Source organism: Archocentrus centrarchus, chromosome 8 (genome assembly GCF_007364275.1).
Source record: "Archocentrus centrarchus isolate MPI-CPG fArcCen1 chromosome 8, fArcCen1, whole genome shotgun sequence".
NCBI classification, from domain to species: Eukaryota; Metazoa; Chordata; class Actinopteri; order Cichliformes; family Cichlidae; genus Archocentrus; species Archocentrus centrarchus.
The window spans coordinates 27594911-27610930 of record NC_044353.1 but is presented as its reverse complement, the minus strand read 5'-3'; the positions used below and the strand labels follow the sequence as shown (position 1 = coordinate 27610930).

At 39.8% G+C, this 16020-nt stretch overlaps 2 protein-coding genes across 3 annotated transcripts in view; both read right to left on the bottom strand.

The window, feature by feature from the left end:
* Nucleotides 1-3622: 3622 nt before the first annotated feature.
* On the bottom strand, nucleotides 3623-12998 carry nmt1a (N-myristoyltransferase 1a). Its single transcript, XM_030736577.1, has 12 exons — nucleotides 12866-12998; nucleotides 10986-11091; nucleotides 10667-10811; nucleotides 8795-8913; nucleotides 8457-8548; nucleotides 8210-8326; nucleotides 6646-6816; nucleotides 6443-6551; nucleotides 6172-6342; nucleotides 5916-6080; nucleotides 5676-5813; nucleotides 3623-5024 (listed from the first exon to the last, which is right to left on the bottom strand). Exons 1-12 carry the CDS (start codon nucleotides 12967-12969, stop codon nucleotides 5004-5006), a joined length of 1458 nt encoding a protein of 485 aa, XP_030592437.1. The 5' UTR covers nucleotides 12970-12998; the 3' UTR covers nucleotides 3623-5003.
* Nucleotides 12999-14010: 1012 nt separating this feature from the next.
* The window catches only part of plcd3a (phospholipase C, delta 3a), a 28954-nt gene continuing 26944 nt past the window's right edge, over nucleotides 14011-16020 (bottom strand). The window contains exons 13-15 of one of the 2 annotated variants that reach the window (XM_030736327.1): nucleotides 15807-15942; nucleotides 15407-15556; nucleotides 14011-15315 (exon numbers count right to left, since the gene is read on the bottom strand). In XM_030736327.1, coding sequence (XP_030592187.1) covers nucleotides 15173-15315; nucleotides 15407-15556; nucleotides 15807-15942 — 429 coding nt within the window. In that variant the 3' untranslated portion in view covers nucleotides 14011-15172. The remainder of the gene's footprint in view (nucleotides 15316-15406; nucleotides 15557-15806; nucleotides 15943-16020) is intronic. The other variant, XR_004020301.1, reaches the window with a different exon arrangement.

Sequence of the window (16020 nt, the reverse complement as noted above, 5' to 3'; positions counted from 1 at the left end):
AAAGCTACTTTTTATTTATTTATTTTTACTTTATTTAAGCATCAGCAAATACAGCGTTCGTTGTATTTACTAGCGCATAAAGTTTAGCATTTGATGTTTCAGCAGAATACTGCAGTCAATCCGCAACACGTTTGTACTGTTTTATTTATTTTTTTAATCATGCAGTCTTGCCACTTGGCAAACACCTTGAAACACCCCTGGGCACTTTTGGGGGCAGGTATTTTGAACCACTAATTAAATTAACTAAATAAAGTTAAAAAGCTGCATGTATAAAATCGCCAAATGTGATCAAAAACTGTCTTGAAAAGCTGGCTGTCTCTGCCTCAAAATAAAGCTTTAAAAAGCTTTCCATGTTAAACATTTACCATCACCTTTACAATTCCAGAGTTCTCTCATAGATCTAATGCTCGAAGTACAGGTCGAGAAGGAGGAGTAGCTGCAGTCTTCAATCCCAGCTTATTAATTAATCAAAGACCCAGACAAAGTTTTAATTCTTTTGAAAGCCTGACTCTTAGTCATGTCCACCCTAATTGGGAAAATCAAAAACCTATTTTATTTGTTATTGTCTATCATCCACCTGGTCCTTACTCAGAGTTTCTGTCTGATTTCTCAGACTTTTTATCTGATTTAGTGCTCAGTTCAGATAAAATAATTATAGTGGGTGATTTTAATGTTCATGTAGATGCTGAAAAAATGACAGCCTCAACACTGCATTTAATCTATTGTTAGATTCAATTGGCTTCTCTCAAAATGTAAAGGAGCTCACCCACCACTTTAATCATACTCTGGATCTTGTCCTGACATATGGCATAGAAACTGAAGATGTAACAGTATTCCCTGAAAGCCCCCTCCTGTCTGATCATTTCTTAGTAACATTTACATTCACTTTAATGGATTACACAGCAGTGGGGAATAAGTTTTATTACAGTAGAAGTCTTTCTGAAAGTGCTGTAACTAAGTTTAAGGATCTAATTCCTTCATTATTATGCTCTTCAGTGCCAACACAGTGCAGAGCAGCTACCTAAACTCTGCTCCCAGTGAGGTCGATTATCTCGTCAATAGTTTTACATCCTCACTGCATATATAACTTTGGATACTGTGGCTCCTCTGAAAAGGAAAGCTTCAAATCAGAAGTGCCTGACTCCGTGGTATAATTCACAAACGCACAGCTTAAAGCAGATAACCCGAAAGCTGGAGAGGGAATGGCGTCTCACTAAATTAGAAGATGCTCATTTAGCCTGGAAAAAGAGTTTGTTGCTCTATAAAAAAGCCCTCCGTAAAGCTAGGACATCTTACTATTCATCATTAATTGAAGAAAATAAGAACAACCCCAAGTTTCTTTTCAGCACTGTAGCCAGGCTGACAAAGAGTCAGAGCTCTGTAGAGCCGAGTATTCCTTTCACGTTAACTAGTAGTGACTTCATGGATTTCTTTACAAATAAAATTTTAGACATTAGAGAAAAAAATTATTCATAACCATCTCAAAGATTATTCTTCATGTTCGGCTGCTTTCAGCACTGCTGGTATTTGTTTAGACTCTTTTGCTCCAGTTGATCTTTCAGAGTTAACTTCAATAGTTACTTCCTCCAAACCAGCAACATGTTTATTAGATCCCATTCCTACTAGACTGTTCAAAGAAGTCTTTCCAATTATTGATGCTTCAATCTTAAAAATGATCAATCAGTCTTTATTAGTTGGCTATGTACCACAGACCTTCAAGGTGGCTGTAATTAAACCTCTGCTTAAAAAGCCATCACTTGACCCAGCTGTCTTAGCTAATTATAGGCCAATCTCCAACCTTCCTTTTCTCTCAAAGATTCTTGAAAGAGTAGTTGTAAAACAGCTAACTGATCATCTGCAGAGGAACGGTTTATTTGAAGAGTTTCAGTCAGGTTTCAGAATTCATCACAGTACAGAAACAGCATTAGTGAAGGTTACAAATGATCTTCTTAGAGCCTCTGACAGTGGACTCATCTCTGTGCTTGTCCTGTTGGACCTCAGTGCAGCTTTTGATACTGTTGACCATAACATTTTATTACAGAGATTAGAGCATACTATAGGTATTAAAGGTACTGCACTGCAGTGGTTTGAATCATATTTATCTCATAGACTCCAATTTGTTCATGTAAATGGGGAGTCTTCTTCACACACTAAGGTTAATTATGGAGTTCCACAGGGTTCTGTGCTAGGACCAAATTTATTTACATTATAAATGCTTTCCTTAGGCAGTATTATTAGAAAGCACTGCATCAATTTTCATTGTTATGCAGATGATACTCAGCTTTACCTATCAATGAAGCCAGATGACACACATCAATTAGTTAAACTGCAGGAATGTCTTAAAGATATTAAGGCCTGGATGACCTCTAATTTCCTGCTTCTTAATTCAGATAAAACTGAAATTCTTGTTCTCGGCCCCACAAATCTTAGAAACATGGTGTCTAACCAGATACTTACTCTGGATGGCATTACTTTGGCCTCCAGTAACACTGTGAGAAGTCTTGGAGTCATTTTTGACCAGGATATGTCCTTCAATGCACATATTAAACAAATATGTAGGACCGCTTTTTTGCATTTGCACAATATTTCTAAAATTAGAAACATCCTTTCTCAGAGTGATGCTGAAAAGCTAATTCATGCATTTATTACTTCTAGGCTGGATTATTGTAATTCATTATTATCAGGCTGTCCTAAAAGCTCCCTGAAAAGCCTTCAGCTGATCCAAAATGCTGCAGCTAGAGTACTGACAGGGACTAGAAAGAGAGAGCAGATTTCTCCCATATTGGCTTCTCTTCATTGGCTCCCTGTTAAATCTAGAATAGAATTTAAAATCCTTCTCCTCAACTACAAGGTCTTGAATAATCAGACCCCATCATATCTCTTTACATATCTCAAAGACCTTATAGTACCATATCAACCCAACAGAGCACTTCGCTCTCAGACTGCTGGCTTACTTGTGGTTCCTAGGATACTTAAGATTAGAATGGGAGGCAGAGCCTTCAGCTTTCAGGCCCTTCTTCTGTGAAACCAGCTTCCAGCTTGGATTCGGGAGACAGACACCCTCTCTATTTTTAAGATTAGGCTTAAAACTTTCCTTTTTGATCAAGCTTATAGTTAGGGCTGGATCAGGTGACCCTGAACCATCCCTTAGTTATGCTGCTATAGGTCTAGGCTGCTGGGGGGGGGGGGGGGGGGGGGGGGGGGGTCCCCATAATGCACTGTTTCTTTTCATTCACCTTATTTACTTTATTTATACTCCACTCTGCATTTAATCATCGTTATTAATCTCTGGCTCTCTTCAATAGCATGTCTTTTCTCTCCCCTCAGCCCAACCGGTCTCAGCAGATGACTGCCCCTCCCTGAGCCTGGTTCTGCTGGAGGTTTCTTCCTGTTAAAAGGGAGTTTTTCCTTCCCACTGTCGCCAAGTGCTGCTCATAGGGGGTCGTTTTGACTGTTGGGTTTTCTCTGTATTATTGTAGGGTCTTTACCCACAATACAAAGCACCTTGAGGCAACTGTTTGTTGTAATTTGGCGCTATATAAATAAAATTGAATTGAATTAACTTCTACACCCTCCCACCTAAGGGGGAAAAAAAAACACCTTCATCTTCTCATTTATTTCCTGCACCATTCATCATTTATTCATTTTTACATCCATTTGCAAACAGAACCAACATTTTACAAAAGAAATATCTTAACTGGGGCATTTTCCCAGTCCTCATAATCATCATCCTCCACCCACACTGCATGTCTTGCAAGTCCAGACTGCTGTTCACAGGCCCAGTTCCAACACCCACCCTGAAACTCACCTACTGATGGCATGATCAGTGTAGGCTAAATACGCTGTATGAGGTGCAAAATTTCATCTTGGCTAATAATATTTCAGACTTCTTGTAGCAGAGAAAAAGTACATTATCGGTGATGTCATTTCATCAAATAAGACATGTAAACTTGTCAGTTTATGGTCTGTTATATTTTAGTTAGTATTATTTATATATTACATTTTTGATTCTTTAAGACATCCTGTGTGGTTCCCTAAAGCGAAGTCTGCATATGAGCTCAAGGAAAACTTCACCGCATACAAGTCCAAGTCCACAGATTCCTTAGGGTGGATTTTGCAACTGGAGCGCTGGGAAATCAAGGTGTCATAAACTGGATCCATGCTGATAAATGTTGATCAGAATGCCTTAAACCTCTCCATAGCAGACTAACCTCATAGAAAATGATTGATTTTTGTCTGATCCATTATCAGTCTGTGTGACAGGGGTTTAGTTAGTGCAGTAAGCTGTGGAGAAGGGTCATGGACATTACCAACAATGACGAGCTCCTGAAGATGGATGCCTTCTCTGACATTCATCTTTAAGATGTGCTCAAATATCTCTCTGACTGCTAGAACAGATGGTGATGAGCAAAATTAAAAAGACAAAGGGTCAAGCATGACAAGGAAATGCTAAACAGAAGCCCTTATCTTGTGTACACTTTTGGTATTCATCATCTCACCTTTTCAGCCTTTTTTTCTTTAAAATATTTTTGATTATTTTTATCTCTAAAACTTGATGACAGAATTATTATCTTCCAACAAACAGTAGGTTCTAGCCTGTATGCGTTAGGGTGTAATCCGCAATTATGTTTGACGTTATTTACACATATTTGTCACCAACAATGAGCGTTTGGTATCCAGTAACCTGTGCAAACTGTTCTTGTGAGTGTTTGTGTGTGCATGGTACAATCAAGACAGCTTTCAGATGTACAGTTGTTTGGGATGGTAACTACAATGGCTTAAGGTCCATGTGATCAAGAGAGGAGGGAAGAGCTGAAGACTTCCCCTGCCTCCCTGCCTGGCAGCGGTAGTGCAGGTCAAAGTTCAAAAGGTCAAAAAGTAAAAATGGGCGGTGGGTTTCCATTCTTAATGTAGGAGGTCATCAGTCCCTCTGTCAGGTGGTCAGTGCAATGGTGCTGCCTCCTCACCTAGTGGTGCCACTTGCTTTTGCTGTAGAAGGGATGTCACTGCAGAACCAACCCAATCTGAGAAACAAGCAATGGAGCCGTTAGGAAAGCAGTCACAAATGCAGTTCTGGGAAACCTTAGGCCAGGTTTCTGCAGGATTCACCATTTAAGACATGCAGTAGTACTACATATAATTGGCCAACAGGCTATAAAGTAACAGAAAGCCTAGAGGTATGACACAGACATAGCTACCTGTAACAAATTAAAATGCATCAGGCCACATACATGAATGTACTATTTCAGTCACTTATTATAGTATATAGAAACAATGGCTAAATATATAAAACTAATCAAGTTTAAAAAAATAGATGGATTAAATCAGTGAAATATGACATGGAAGTATATTCTTGCTGGCACTTTAGATTGGAATAGTTTTGTTAAAGCATTTCATATGAATCCAACAGCAGTGTCCAAAATTCCAGAGAGAGAGAGAGGGACAGACTCCTGCATGAACCACCTGTCAAAACAAATACTTTTGCGAGCAGCATACAAGGATAAAAGACCAATTTCTAACCAAAATTGCTGCATATACAAGACAAAAATAATTGTGCCTTTTGTAATTTAAACAGAAATGTAATTAAAATGCCTTTACAGACTTATCTTTTCAAAAGACATGAAGATTCCCTAAAGAAAGTACCAATAAAGAAACGACTCATTCAAGAAACACACCTTTTCCGGGCCCATGCTGGGGCACTTCCAATTGTACAGGTAATACTGTAGATTTCCATCACCAATGCCAAACTTAAGCTTCTCCAAGAAAGTCTTGTTTTCCATTAGATCCAGTGCATTAAAGACATCAAACCCTTTCTGAATAGAGAAACAAGAAAAAAAAAAAAAAAAAAAAAAACTAATGAGTTTTCTGTGAATAAACATTTCAGAGAACACATTTTAAAAAGATGAAATATGCACCGATTTGGCCAAGATGAGGGCATCAGACATCAGGTCAAGCAGGGGGGTGGTGGTGTGCACATTGTAGAAAGAGTACGCTGCTTTTAGACTGCGGTGCACAGGATGATTCATAATGGTAGAGGGCAGTGTGTAGAAACTCAGGAAATCTGTCACTTTGCCATCATTCTGTAATGAGAACAAAGTAACATTTAATTAGGGAGCAATTTAAAGAAATTTTTTTCTTCTTTGCAAAGAGTTTTTCTGGATTAATCTTTACCTCCACCACATAAGTGTCGATAATGTTCTCCTGGGGCAGCAGCCAGTGTGCCACCTCTTCCTGATTCATAACTGGCACCAGGTTGAACTGGCTCAGATATTCACGGAGGAGGCGATGCACCAATGGCACGTCCTTCTTGGTCATTGGCCGCAGACCAGAAGTCTTTGGGGCCTGAAAGAGAGATTACAAGGAGGAAGAAATTAAAAGACATGCTGGAAGAAGAGGCAATTTCTGAACTGCCAAATTAAAATTTGTGTTACTTTTTCCTAACCTCTGGCAAGCGGTACAACTTCATGGTACGCTGCATAGTCATGTTCCTGCTCAGATGGGAGAACTTCACTTCGATTAGTTTTCGAGGGTTCAAAGAGCGATGCCAGTACCTGCTCAAAGGAAGCATCATTGATTACCAATTAATGCTGTGAAAGAACCCTAACCCTAGAGCTTGAGACCAGAAAATTTCCCTGTCACACCAACCTGCATGTGCCCACAGGTTTGGGCAGTACAACTCCAGCAGTATACACAGCCTGAAAGATTCCCTGCAGGTTGACCCGTCTGGTGATCTCTCTGATCAGAACTGGAGCAACTCGTTTGGATCGAAGCTTCTTGTGGACGCAGAGGAAATTAATCTCAACCATTTTCTTCTCTCTAAAAAAGAAAAATCATTTATGACAATAATGTTAAGAAAATGTATTTATATCAATACACTGAATACAGTGTATTAGAAATACTAGCTACAGCCCATTAATTAACAAATTGCATGTTTTATTTAGAGGCAAATAAGCAGTGATGTCAGTAGCGCGTTACTCTAACCTGACTACTTTTTTTCAGTAATGAGTAATCTAACACGTTACTATTTGCGGTCCAGTAATCAGATTAAAGTAACTTATCCAAGTCACTGCGTTACTATTTTTGTCATTTTCTTAGTACAAAGATACATTTTTGCTTTCTTCTTGCGTCTCGTGGAGTGACGTCTGGCCGATGTGAAAATTCAGTCCCGTTTTCAGCATGAGGACAATAACAGCACAGCGACACAAACGGAAACAATGGAGGGAGGAGAGAGATGCGTGTTTTCTAGCTGGAAATACAGGCACTATTTTGAGTCTGTGTCAGCTAAAGATGAGTTAGTTGTGCACTCTGTGCTGGCGACAAAGTGCTTTCTAGCTTCAAAAACACTGCGTCAAATTTGAAGAAACATTTGGAGGCGCAGCACGGCACAGTCATGTCGGACAGTATGTAGTAGAGGAAATGCTGCTCTTAAACACGGCTGACTCACCCTCGTTTCATGGTTGTCATTTTTATGTTGAGGCAGCAGGGAGGGGGTGCCAAAAAGTGATCACCTGCCAAAAAGCGATTTTCTGTGTTTGCCAAAAAATGATTGCCTGTATTTAAACGGCTTTAAATGACTTGTTGACCTAAAAAACATGTGTCAAACATATGAATGATATCAGGTCATTTTGAGAGAGAAACAGCATTTCTATCACAAGGTAGAAGCTGCAATCAGTTTTTGGCAAGGTGACTTTTATACTGACACTTAAAAAAAAAAAAAAAAAACAGTCTTTTTAAAAAAGAAATCGGTCTCAGAAGGCTGCAGAAATAACAAATATAACGTCACAGTTCTATAAAGATATTAAGTGGCCAAAAAGCACTGGATTGATTATAATGTAGGTACAATAACACAGACTCTTCATTTTATATATAAGCCCTTCATAAATCATGCTGACTGCACTCTATTTACCAATATAAGCAAAACCATTACACATAAAAGCACACAGAAACATCAGAATCACTTTATGGCAGACGATCACTTTTTGGCACAACACCGGCAGCTGCTAAAAGTAACTCATAAAGTAACTTGTAATCTAACTTAGTCACTTCTAAAATTAAGTAATCAGTAAAGTAACTAAGTTACTTTTTAAAGGAGTAACCAGTAATCGAATTACTTTTTCAAGGTAACTATGCCATCACTGCAAATAATAAACTAAGGATAACTCGGTACATATTGACATTTTTCCCCTCTCTCTGCATTCTGTTTACGTACATGTCGTAAATGTGGATGGTGGCAGGAATGGCACTGATAAAGCCGACCAGCTTCTGGTTGGAGTTAACCCTCACTCCACAATGCCACTGGGGCAACCAGCCAGGAGGCCGCAGGGCCCTGAGGAGGAGAACGTCAGTCAAAAATGCAACACATTTCTGTATGCTGCAATTGCACTAATATTTGTCATATACTGCCTTTTTTTTTTTTTTTTTTTTTTTTTAAATAATATTTAAATTTGAGAAATTACCAGAGCAGGAACTCGGGAGAGTAGTCAAATCTGAACATGTTGTCATCATCTTCCACATAGTTCTCATTGAGAAGGGTGTAAAGCTCCTTGAGCTGGTTGTGGAGAGAAGAATAGAAAAACAGAGTCATTTCCTTAAAAAGTCACTCTAACCAAACAAAAGAAAAGCACTTCATCATAAACATTCATACAATTATTGAGAGGACAACATTAGAAAACAAAAATCTACTAGTTTCTTAAAACAAAGTGGAAAGCACCATGAGTCCAGGACTTTGTTACTGAAAGAAGAACTCCTCCTGTGCATGCTTGCTGTGAGTGTTTGTATTTATACACTTTCTTACCACAGCAGGGTTCCCCAAGTCAAGGGTGTCCCAGCTGAAGCCCTGCGGGAGGCTGTAGGGCTCCTCTCGAATGCTGTCTTTGTCGGGTTCGATGGAGCCATGTGATGTCACAGTCTCCCCTGAAAGAAAAGCAAACAGAATTCTGACAAAGCACAAAAACTTGCAAAACATGCTGTTTTTCTTTAGGCTGTCACTTTAAATAAAAATAAAAAAAAGAACGGAAAGCAATTACATATACTCACTGGCCACTTCATTAGGTACACCTGTTCCAACTTTCATGAGAATATCTCAGCCAGTCACATGACAGCAACTCAGTGCATTTAGGCATGTAGAGATGGTCAAGACGACCTTCTGAAGCTCAAACTGAGCATCAGAACAGAGAAAAAAGGTGATTTTAGTGACACTGAATGTAGCATGGTTGTCGGTGGTAGACAGGCTGGTCTGAGTGTACTGCTGATCTACAGTACTGGGATTTTCCTGCACAACCATTTCTAGGGTTTACAGTGATTGGTCCAAAAAACAAAATATCCATTGAGGGGTAGTTCTCTGGGCAAAAATGCCTTGTTGATGTCAGAGGAGCCAGACTGCTTTGAGCTGACATTAAAGGCAACAGTACCTCAAATAACCACTCATCACACCAAAAATATGCAGAAGAGCATCTCTGAATGCACAACATGTCGAACCTTGAAGCAGATGGGCTATAGCAGCAGAAGACCACACTGGGTGTCAGCTAAAATAGGAAACTGGGGGCTACAGTTTGCACAGGCTCACCAACACTGGACAACAGAAGACTGAAAAATCATTATCTGGTTTGATGAATCTCAATGTCAGCTGCAATACTCGGATGGTAGGGTCAGAATTTGGCAGAAAGAACATGAAAGCATGGATTCATCCTGCCAATGGTTCAGAACACTGGCAGTGGTATAATGGTGTGAGCAACACTTTCGTGGCCACATTGGTCCCCTCAGTAACAATTCAGCATCATTTAAACACCACAGCCTACCTGAGTATTGTTGCTGACCATGTCCATCCCCTTATGACTACAGTGTACAATCTCCTGATGGCTGCTTCCAGAAGGGTAACACACTATGTTACAAATAGTCTCAAGCTGCTTTCTTGAACATGAGTTCACTGTAATCAAACAGCCTCCATATTCACTAGATGTCAGCGCACCTTTGGGATGTGGTGGAACAGGAGATTCACATCATGTTTGTGCAGCTGACAGTTCTGCAGCAACTGTGATGCTATCATGTCAGAAGGTTTTCTGCGTCTCCCAAAATCTGAGGGATGTTTCCAGCACCTTTTTGAATCTATCCCATGAAGAATTAAGGCAGTTCTGAAGGTGAAAGGGAATTCAGTCCAGTACTAGGAAGGTGTACCTAACAAAGTGGCTAATGAGTGTATCTCATACCAAGGAATGGGAACGACTTAAACCACTTCTAGTTGAGACCCGTTCCAAAATTGCTTAATCATAATCACACGCCTCAAATATCAATTCCATTTATCAGTGCAGACATGTTTCACTGACAGATTGCAAAATAATGCTATTGTGCTCATAACAATGGAAGTTTAGCATTCTTGAGTCACATGCAAGCCTTTTCTCTTCTGTCAGCATTTTTTTTTTAACTGATAACCTGTGTAAGCCTACTTTTAGCCACACACACACACACACACACACACACACACACACACACACACACACACACACACACACACACACACACACACACACACACACACACACACACACACACACACACACACACAACAACAACCACCGATTATACATTATTTTATCAATCCCTAAAGAACTTGACCAATAAAGAAGACACCGGTGTCAAAAGGAGCTTCAAATCCCATCCTTAACCATACCTAGTTTGGGGACAGGCTGCGTGTCCCAGAACTGATAACTCCTCCGAGTGGCCTCCTCCATGGTTTTGGCTGGACCTTGGCCAACAGAGAACAGTTCGATGGCCTTTTGGATCTCCTGTAGCTTATCAGCTGGCAATGAATTCACCTGTTTGGGAAGTAAACATGACTTAAATTATCTAAACAGTTTTTAATCAATCATTCTGTAACAGAACTGTGACTTTGGTAAATTACACCTTAACTGAACTGTTTTTGCTTTCTTTTTACGTTATCAACCCATTAGATTCATAACCAATTATGATAGAAATGCAGAAATTCATGCCTTGGCAAGGGGGTCCTGAGCTGCTTCTGTGGCACCAGATTTCTTCTTCTTTTTCTGCTTCTTTTTCTTCTTCTTGGCGCCAGTGTCGTCCCCAAGACCCCTCTCACTGGAACAGGACAGAAATAGATGGCATCCTTTTTAAGACCGATCTCAGAAGAAAAGAAACGCCCATTCAAATTTTATTTTCAGCAATCTGCTTTCAAATGGCAGCCAAGATGATTAAGCTACACACATTCCCAATGCAGTTCACATTTCATTGTTGATACAAAGTCCACGTTAGCTGGGAAGTAGCCGTGTGTTTAAACTGACAACACCAGGTGTAGCTCTAGGGCAGCTAAGGAAACAAGAAAACCAGTCCATCAGCTAAAAGAAACAAATTCACAAGTCAGTGACGGGACGTTTAGAAGTTGAGTGCATCTTCACAATAACCCTCATTTTCTGATCTGCTCCAACCAGAGAAGCCACACATCTCCGGGCATCTACTTCATCTTCTGGCAACATACTTACACAGGATAATCTCATTAGTGTCCAAGAGGGGAGAAATACAAGCCAAGCACTGGCTTGTATTTGTAACACCAGCACAGATGGTGAATCACATGACCTCTAGAAGAAGAGCATTTATGCATGTGTGTTTTTCACTGTATGTACAAGGGGTCAGCGAGTGAGTGGAACAATGGACAACAAAACATTCAATAGTTTGTTCTCCCAGTTTCCATTTTAACAGGGTAGAGCAGTTAACAGACCGAACAATTCTTTGTTTCTGGGTACAGGGAGATTCAAAGAGCTGCAGGGAAATTTGTTTCACTTTAGTCATACAGCAGTGCGAATAAGTGGAGGTAGATTTCTGTAACATTAGGTTCATTCTTTTCTTTACCTTTATTTACTTCTTGAGGGCTCTAGACTCATTCAAATTAAACGGAAATGTGTGTCTGTGCGGTCAGATTTCTTTCAGGTAGTGGGGGGGGGTGGGGGGTGCTCACAAACATGCGTTTGCGAAAAAAACACCTCACAGAGAGGGCCATTCTCATTCCACTTGTTCCACTAAAAACAAAGCTCAGCTGCTTTGCGGACACGCCCAGGTCCCATCCATGTATGTCACCACTTTGTAAACATTAAGAGAAACCAGTACCAGGTGGGAAATCAAAACCCGTTTTCAGTAATAGCTCAACGGAGCCGGACTGCTTTAGGATCTTGCACATTTCTGTGATCAAAGACGGAATCAAAAGCTCCCTGCGGCCCTCATTTCACAACGCCGGCACCCAGGTATATATATATATATATATATATATATATATATATATATATATATATATATATATATATATATATTTTTTAAGATGCGTAACTTACATGCACGTTTTACTTGTTTCACTTTTGATTTTGCACCAAATCCACACACAGAGAGACAATGCCAGCTACGCTAGCATGCAAGCTAACTCGCTACATGTCAGCTGGCGTAAACGTGATTCGCATAATTTACCGTCTGTACAGCAACGGCATGCGAAAAATACCCTAAACTATCAACTTCGTTTAAAAAAAAATTAAAAATCTGTACATTGTATGAGTGACAGAAGCACGAATTTTGCTGTAAAAACAGCTTCCAAGCGTACTTTGGGTTTTCCCTTCTACCTATATACTTAGGAAAACGCTAAATCCCGCCCACATTTGTAAAGACATTCTTCTCGACCAATCGCATCAAAGAACAAGCAAGCCAACCTTGCTTCTAACCAATAGGATGAAAGCAAATGGGCTGGACAACATCTAACGATGGCCGTCTTTCCCCGAGTGCTTGCCGTGGGTTTAGTTTAAGTTCGCTTTGCTAAAATCTGCAGCGCCGTGACGCATTTTACGCCACCGAGCGAGTAAGCCTGCCTCCTTACCCATCGTCAAAGTGGTGCTCCTCATTTTCACAGTCACTGCAGTGTCCGTGGTCCTCTACATCTTCTTTCTCCGGCATCGGTGCTGTCTCATTCTCATCCGCCATCTTCAACCAGGAAGTAAGGAACTACCGCGTGCCCCTCGACGCCTTTAAAAGAGGCTCGACGCGATTGGCTCAGAACGGTGATGGGGGCGTGCCCAACTTTTTTTTAGTGACCCTTTCCAAATATTTACGATAAACAAAAGGCTCGTAATGGTGCAGACACGGCTTATAATTTTAATGCATCCATTTAAAAATTCTTACAGCTCCAGTAAAAATAGAGTTTTGTGGATTCCCAGGCGCACAAACAGCCACTTGATGTGTATTTAACTGAAACTAAATCAGTTAGGTGGAAGCATGTGTGCTGGTGAACCTTGAAAGATAATACGAGACCTACTAGGTTGCAACTGGGTCTGAAAGAAGACAAAACATGGCTCAGATTTAGGTGGGTTTTTAAATGATTGAGAAGATTGAGTATTGCGATTGTTCGGAGCGTAGGTATTTCTTATTTGAAAGTCACAGAGCTCAGTTAAAAGGCACTAACATTCGTAACATAGCACTTGTGCACCAGGAGAAACCAGGACACACCAGCGAAGGAAAGTGGGTCCAAAGATTTCATCCCGATACCTAATGGCAGGGAGTGTGCCGTTGTCTAGACTGTAGAGGTCTGTGCGTCCCTCCATGGATATACACCTCCATACCTCCTGTGTGTGTGTGTGTGTGTGTGTGTGTGTGTGTGTGTGTGTGTGTGTGTGTGTTTAAGTTTACCACAAAACATTTAGTGGTTGGATTAATTCATAGGCATATTTGGGGACAAATAAGACCAGTTGTTGGAGAAATTCCCACCATGCTGAGTAATGTTATGGTATTTTTTTCTAAGTAACTCTACTTCTTTTGTTTTAAAGTTGGTTGAAAGAGACATGTTCTAAATAGTGGGGTGGCTATTTGTCTTTTTTTTTTTTTTTTTTGTCTTTACTCTGGGCCTAGTCTTACAGGGATATATCCGCCAGTAGTTCTAATGTCTGCATTTATTTTGTTTTAGACTGACAGCTTTAGATTACCACAGAAAAGTCAGACAAAAAAAATCACTGATTGGAGCCTTCTAGTTATGCATTTATTGTAAATGTCAGCTGCATAAAGTGATGTATCTGTAGACAACACTGTGACCCTTTGAAACTGACAAAACACTGTCTTTTTAGACAGCATGTGCAAAAAAAAAAAAAACTTGTTAGAAGTGCTTTATAAAAAAAAAATTTCTTTTGCACAAATAACCACTAATATTATCCAACATCTTCTATCTTACACAGAGAGAGTTTTACTTCACTCACATATTAGACTCTCCTTAAAACCAGCGTGACTATTAAAACTGTAATTACAGCAATCACTTTCCATCATTGGACCGTTTTATTATCAGTGAACCTCCTTATAAGAGTATTAAATGATTCACTTTAGCCTGCAGTAATTAGTGGTTGTATTAGATTTGTGCAATTAGTGTTTAAAAGCGTGTTTTCTAGATTTGAATGTGAAGACAAGAACCGTCAAATGACAGGCACTTATATGCAAATACTGTATCAACACAAGTCAAATATGATTTAAACAAGCACATCTTATGAACATACGTGAAATGATACTGAGATAAAATGCAACACATTTAAGAAACAAGCTCATTTTGGAGAGTTAATACTGTCGGTTGTGGAAATATACCATCATGTATCCCCCACAGAGAAATTAAAATTGAAAGTGCCCACACATCTGGAGTATCAAGTATTTTTCCATGGGCAACAAATTCTGTATTACATCACAGTTAGTGCTGCAAATGTTAATCCTGACATTAATATATTTTTCAGTCACAGCTAGTTACACTTGGTTTCCATCTCACTGTACATCTGTTACAGCATCAATTAAAGAAGTGCTATTTTAGTTAAACTAACAACATTCCTTAAGTTAAAAATATTAAGAAATAAAATCATAAAATAGCTGATTTTTACTCTGTCCAACAGATATGAAAGTAGAGAGGAGTTCATCACTTCTTAAAGCATCCCCTGTCAAGTGTTTTTTTTTTTTAAGAATTACACCAGAGCAGACGTCTCCATCTCTGGCAGACATCTTCCTTCAAGCATTGGGGCATGGTTTAGTGTAAATTGGACCACTTGAGGTCTGAACTGTGAGACAACAGCATCAGCAGTAATTTGTCTCTGTTTTCACACTCACGGCTCCTCCATCCAAAGCCCTTCATTGTCAGAAAAATGAGCTGGTTCAGATGTGTGTGTCATGCTTTGCCTTTGGCAGCGGCTATACGCTCGGACACAGTCTTGACAGGAACACCTTTGCGGGTTACTTTGACATGGATAAAGAGTGTGGCAGGGGACAGACTGGAACCATCTGCCTTCAGTAAGTGAATGTGCCGATAACCTGAGGGGGAGAAAAGTATCACACATTACAAAGAACATCCCAAAGTGAAGAACTGATGCATGACTGACATGGAGACGATTTTTATGAGCACCTATGCGAAGGCTTGTAAACGGTAACGTGAACTGCCCCACAAAGTCATTTTTGGCAGCATGATCGTGGTCCTCCACTACAAACCGCACCAGGGCCAGTTCAGGGACCTGCAGCTGGAAGCTCAGAGTGCAGTCCCACCGTGGGTTGAAACCTGGAGAGGGCGCACAAGAGCTGTAAATATGCCATCTGGTGATTTAAACCTTTCAAACAAACTAATCGTGGGGTTGGACTGAAACGACTCCTACACAAATATATGTCAGAGATTTGTATAAAGTACAAAGAAGCTTACTGATATTACCTCTTGTCCCTGTCTTTGCATCATGTAACACTGATTTACAACAATTCCTGCATTAATTATTTATTTATTTTTTTTTATTGTGGATAATTTTTTTAAAAATTACCATTGTTGTCAATGCGGTGGGTTTTTTGTTTTGCATTATCAATAGACACCCCATGAATTTCCACCCACACTTGCGGATCCACAATGGAGCTTGCCTTCTCTGTGTTGATTTTTGGCAGCTGTTGTGCAGATATGATCTGAAAAAGCAAAATGTAATTCATTATTTTGCACATGAAATTATGTATAACGTATAAAAGTCTGTTGGAAGCAGCTTA

Excerpts from the sequence above, each read along its gene's own strand:
- nmt1a (XM_030736577.1), bottom strand. The coding sequence starts at position 12,969 with ATGGCGGATGAGAATGAGACAGCACCGATGCCGGAGAAAGAAGATGTA. Across the intron at positions 6,552-6,645 it reads AAACCTGTGGGCACATGCAG|GTACTGGCATCGCTCTTTGA; the intron begins GTTGGTGTGACA and ends TCCTTTGAGCAG. Across the intron at positions 6,343-6,442 it reads AGTTGTACCGCTTGCCAGAG|GCCCCAAAGACTTCTGGTCT; the intron begins GTTAGGAAAAAG and ends TCTCTCTTTCAG.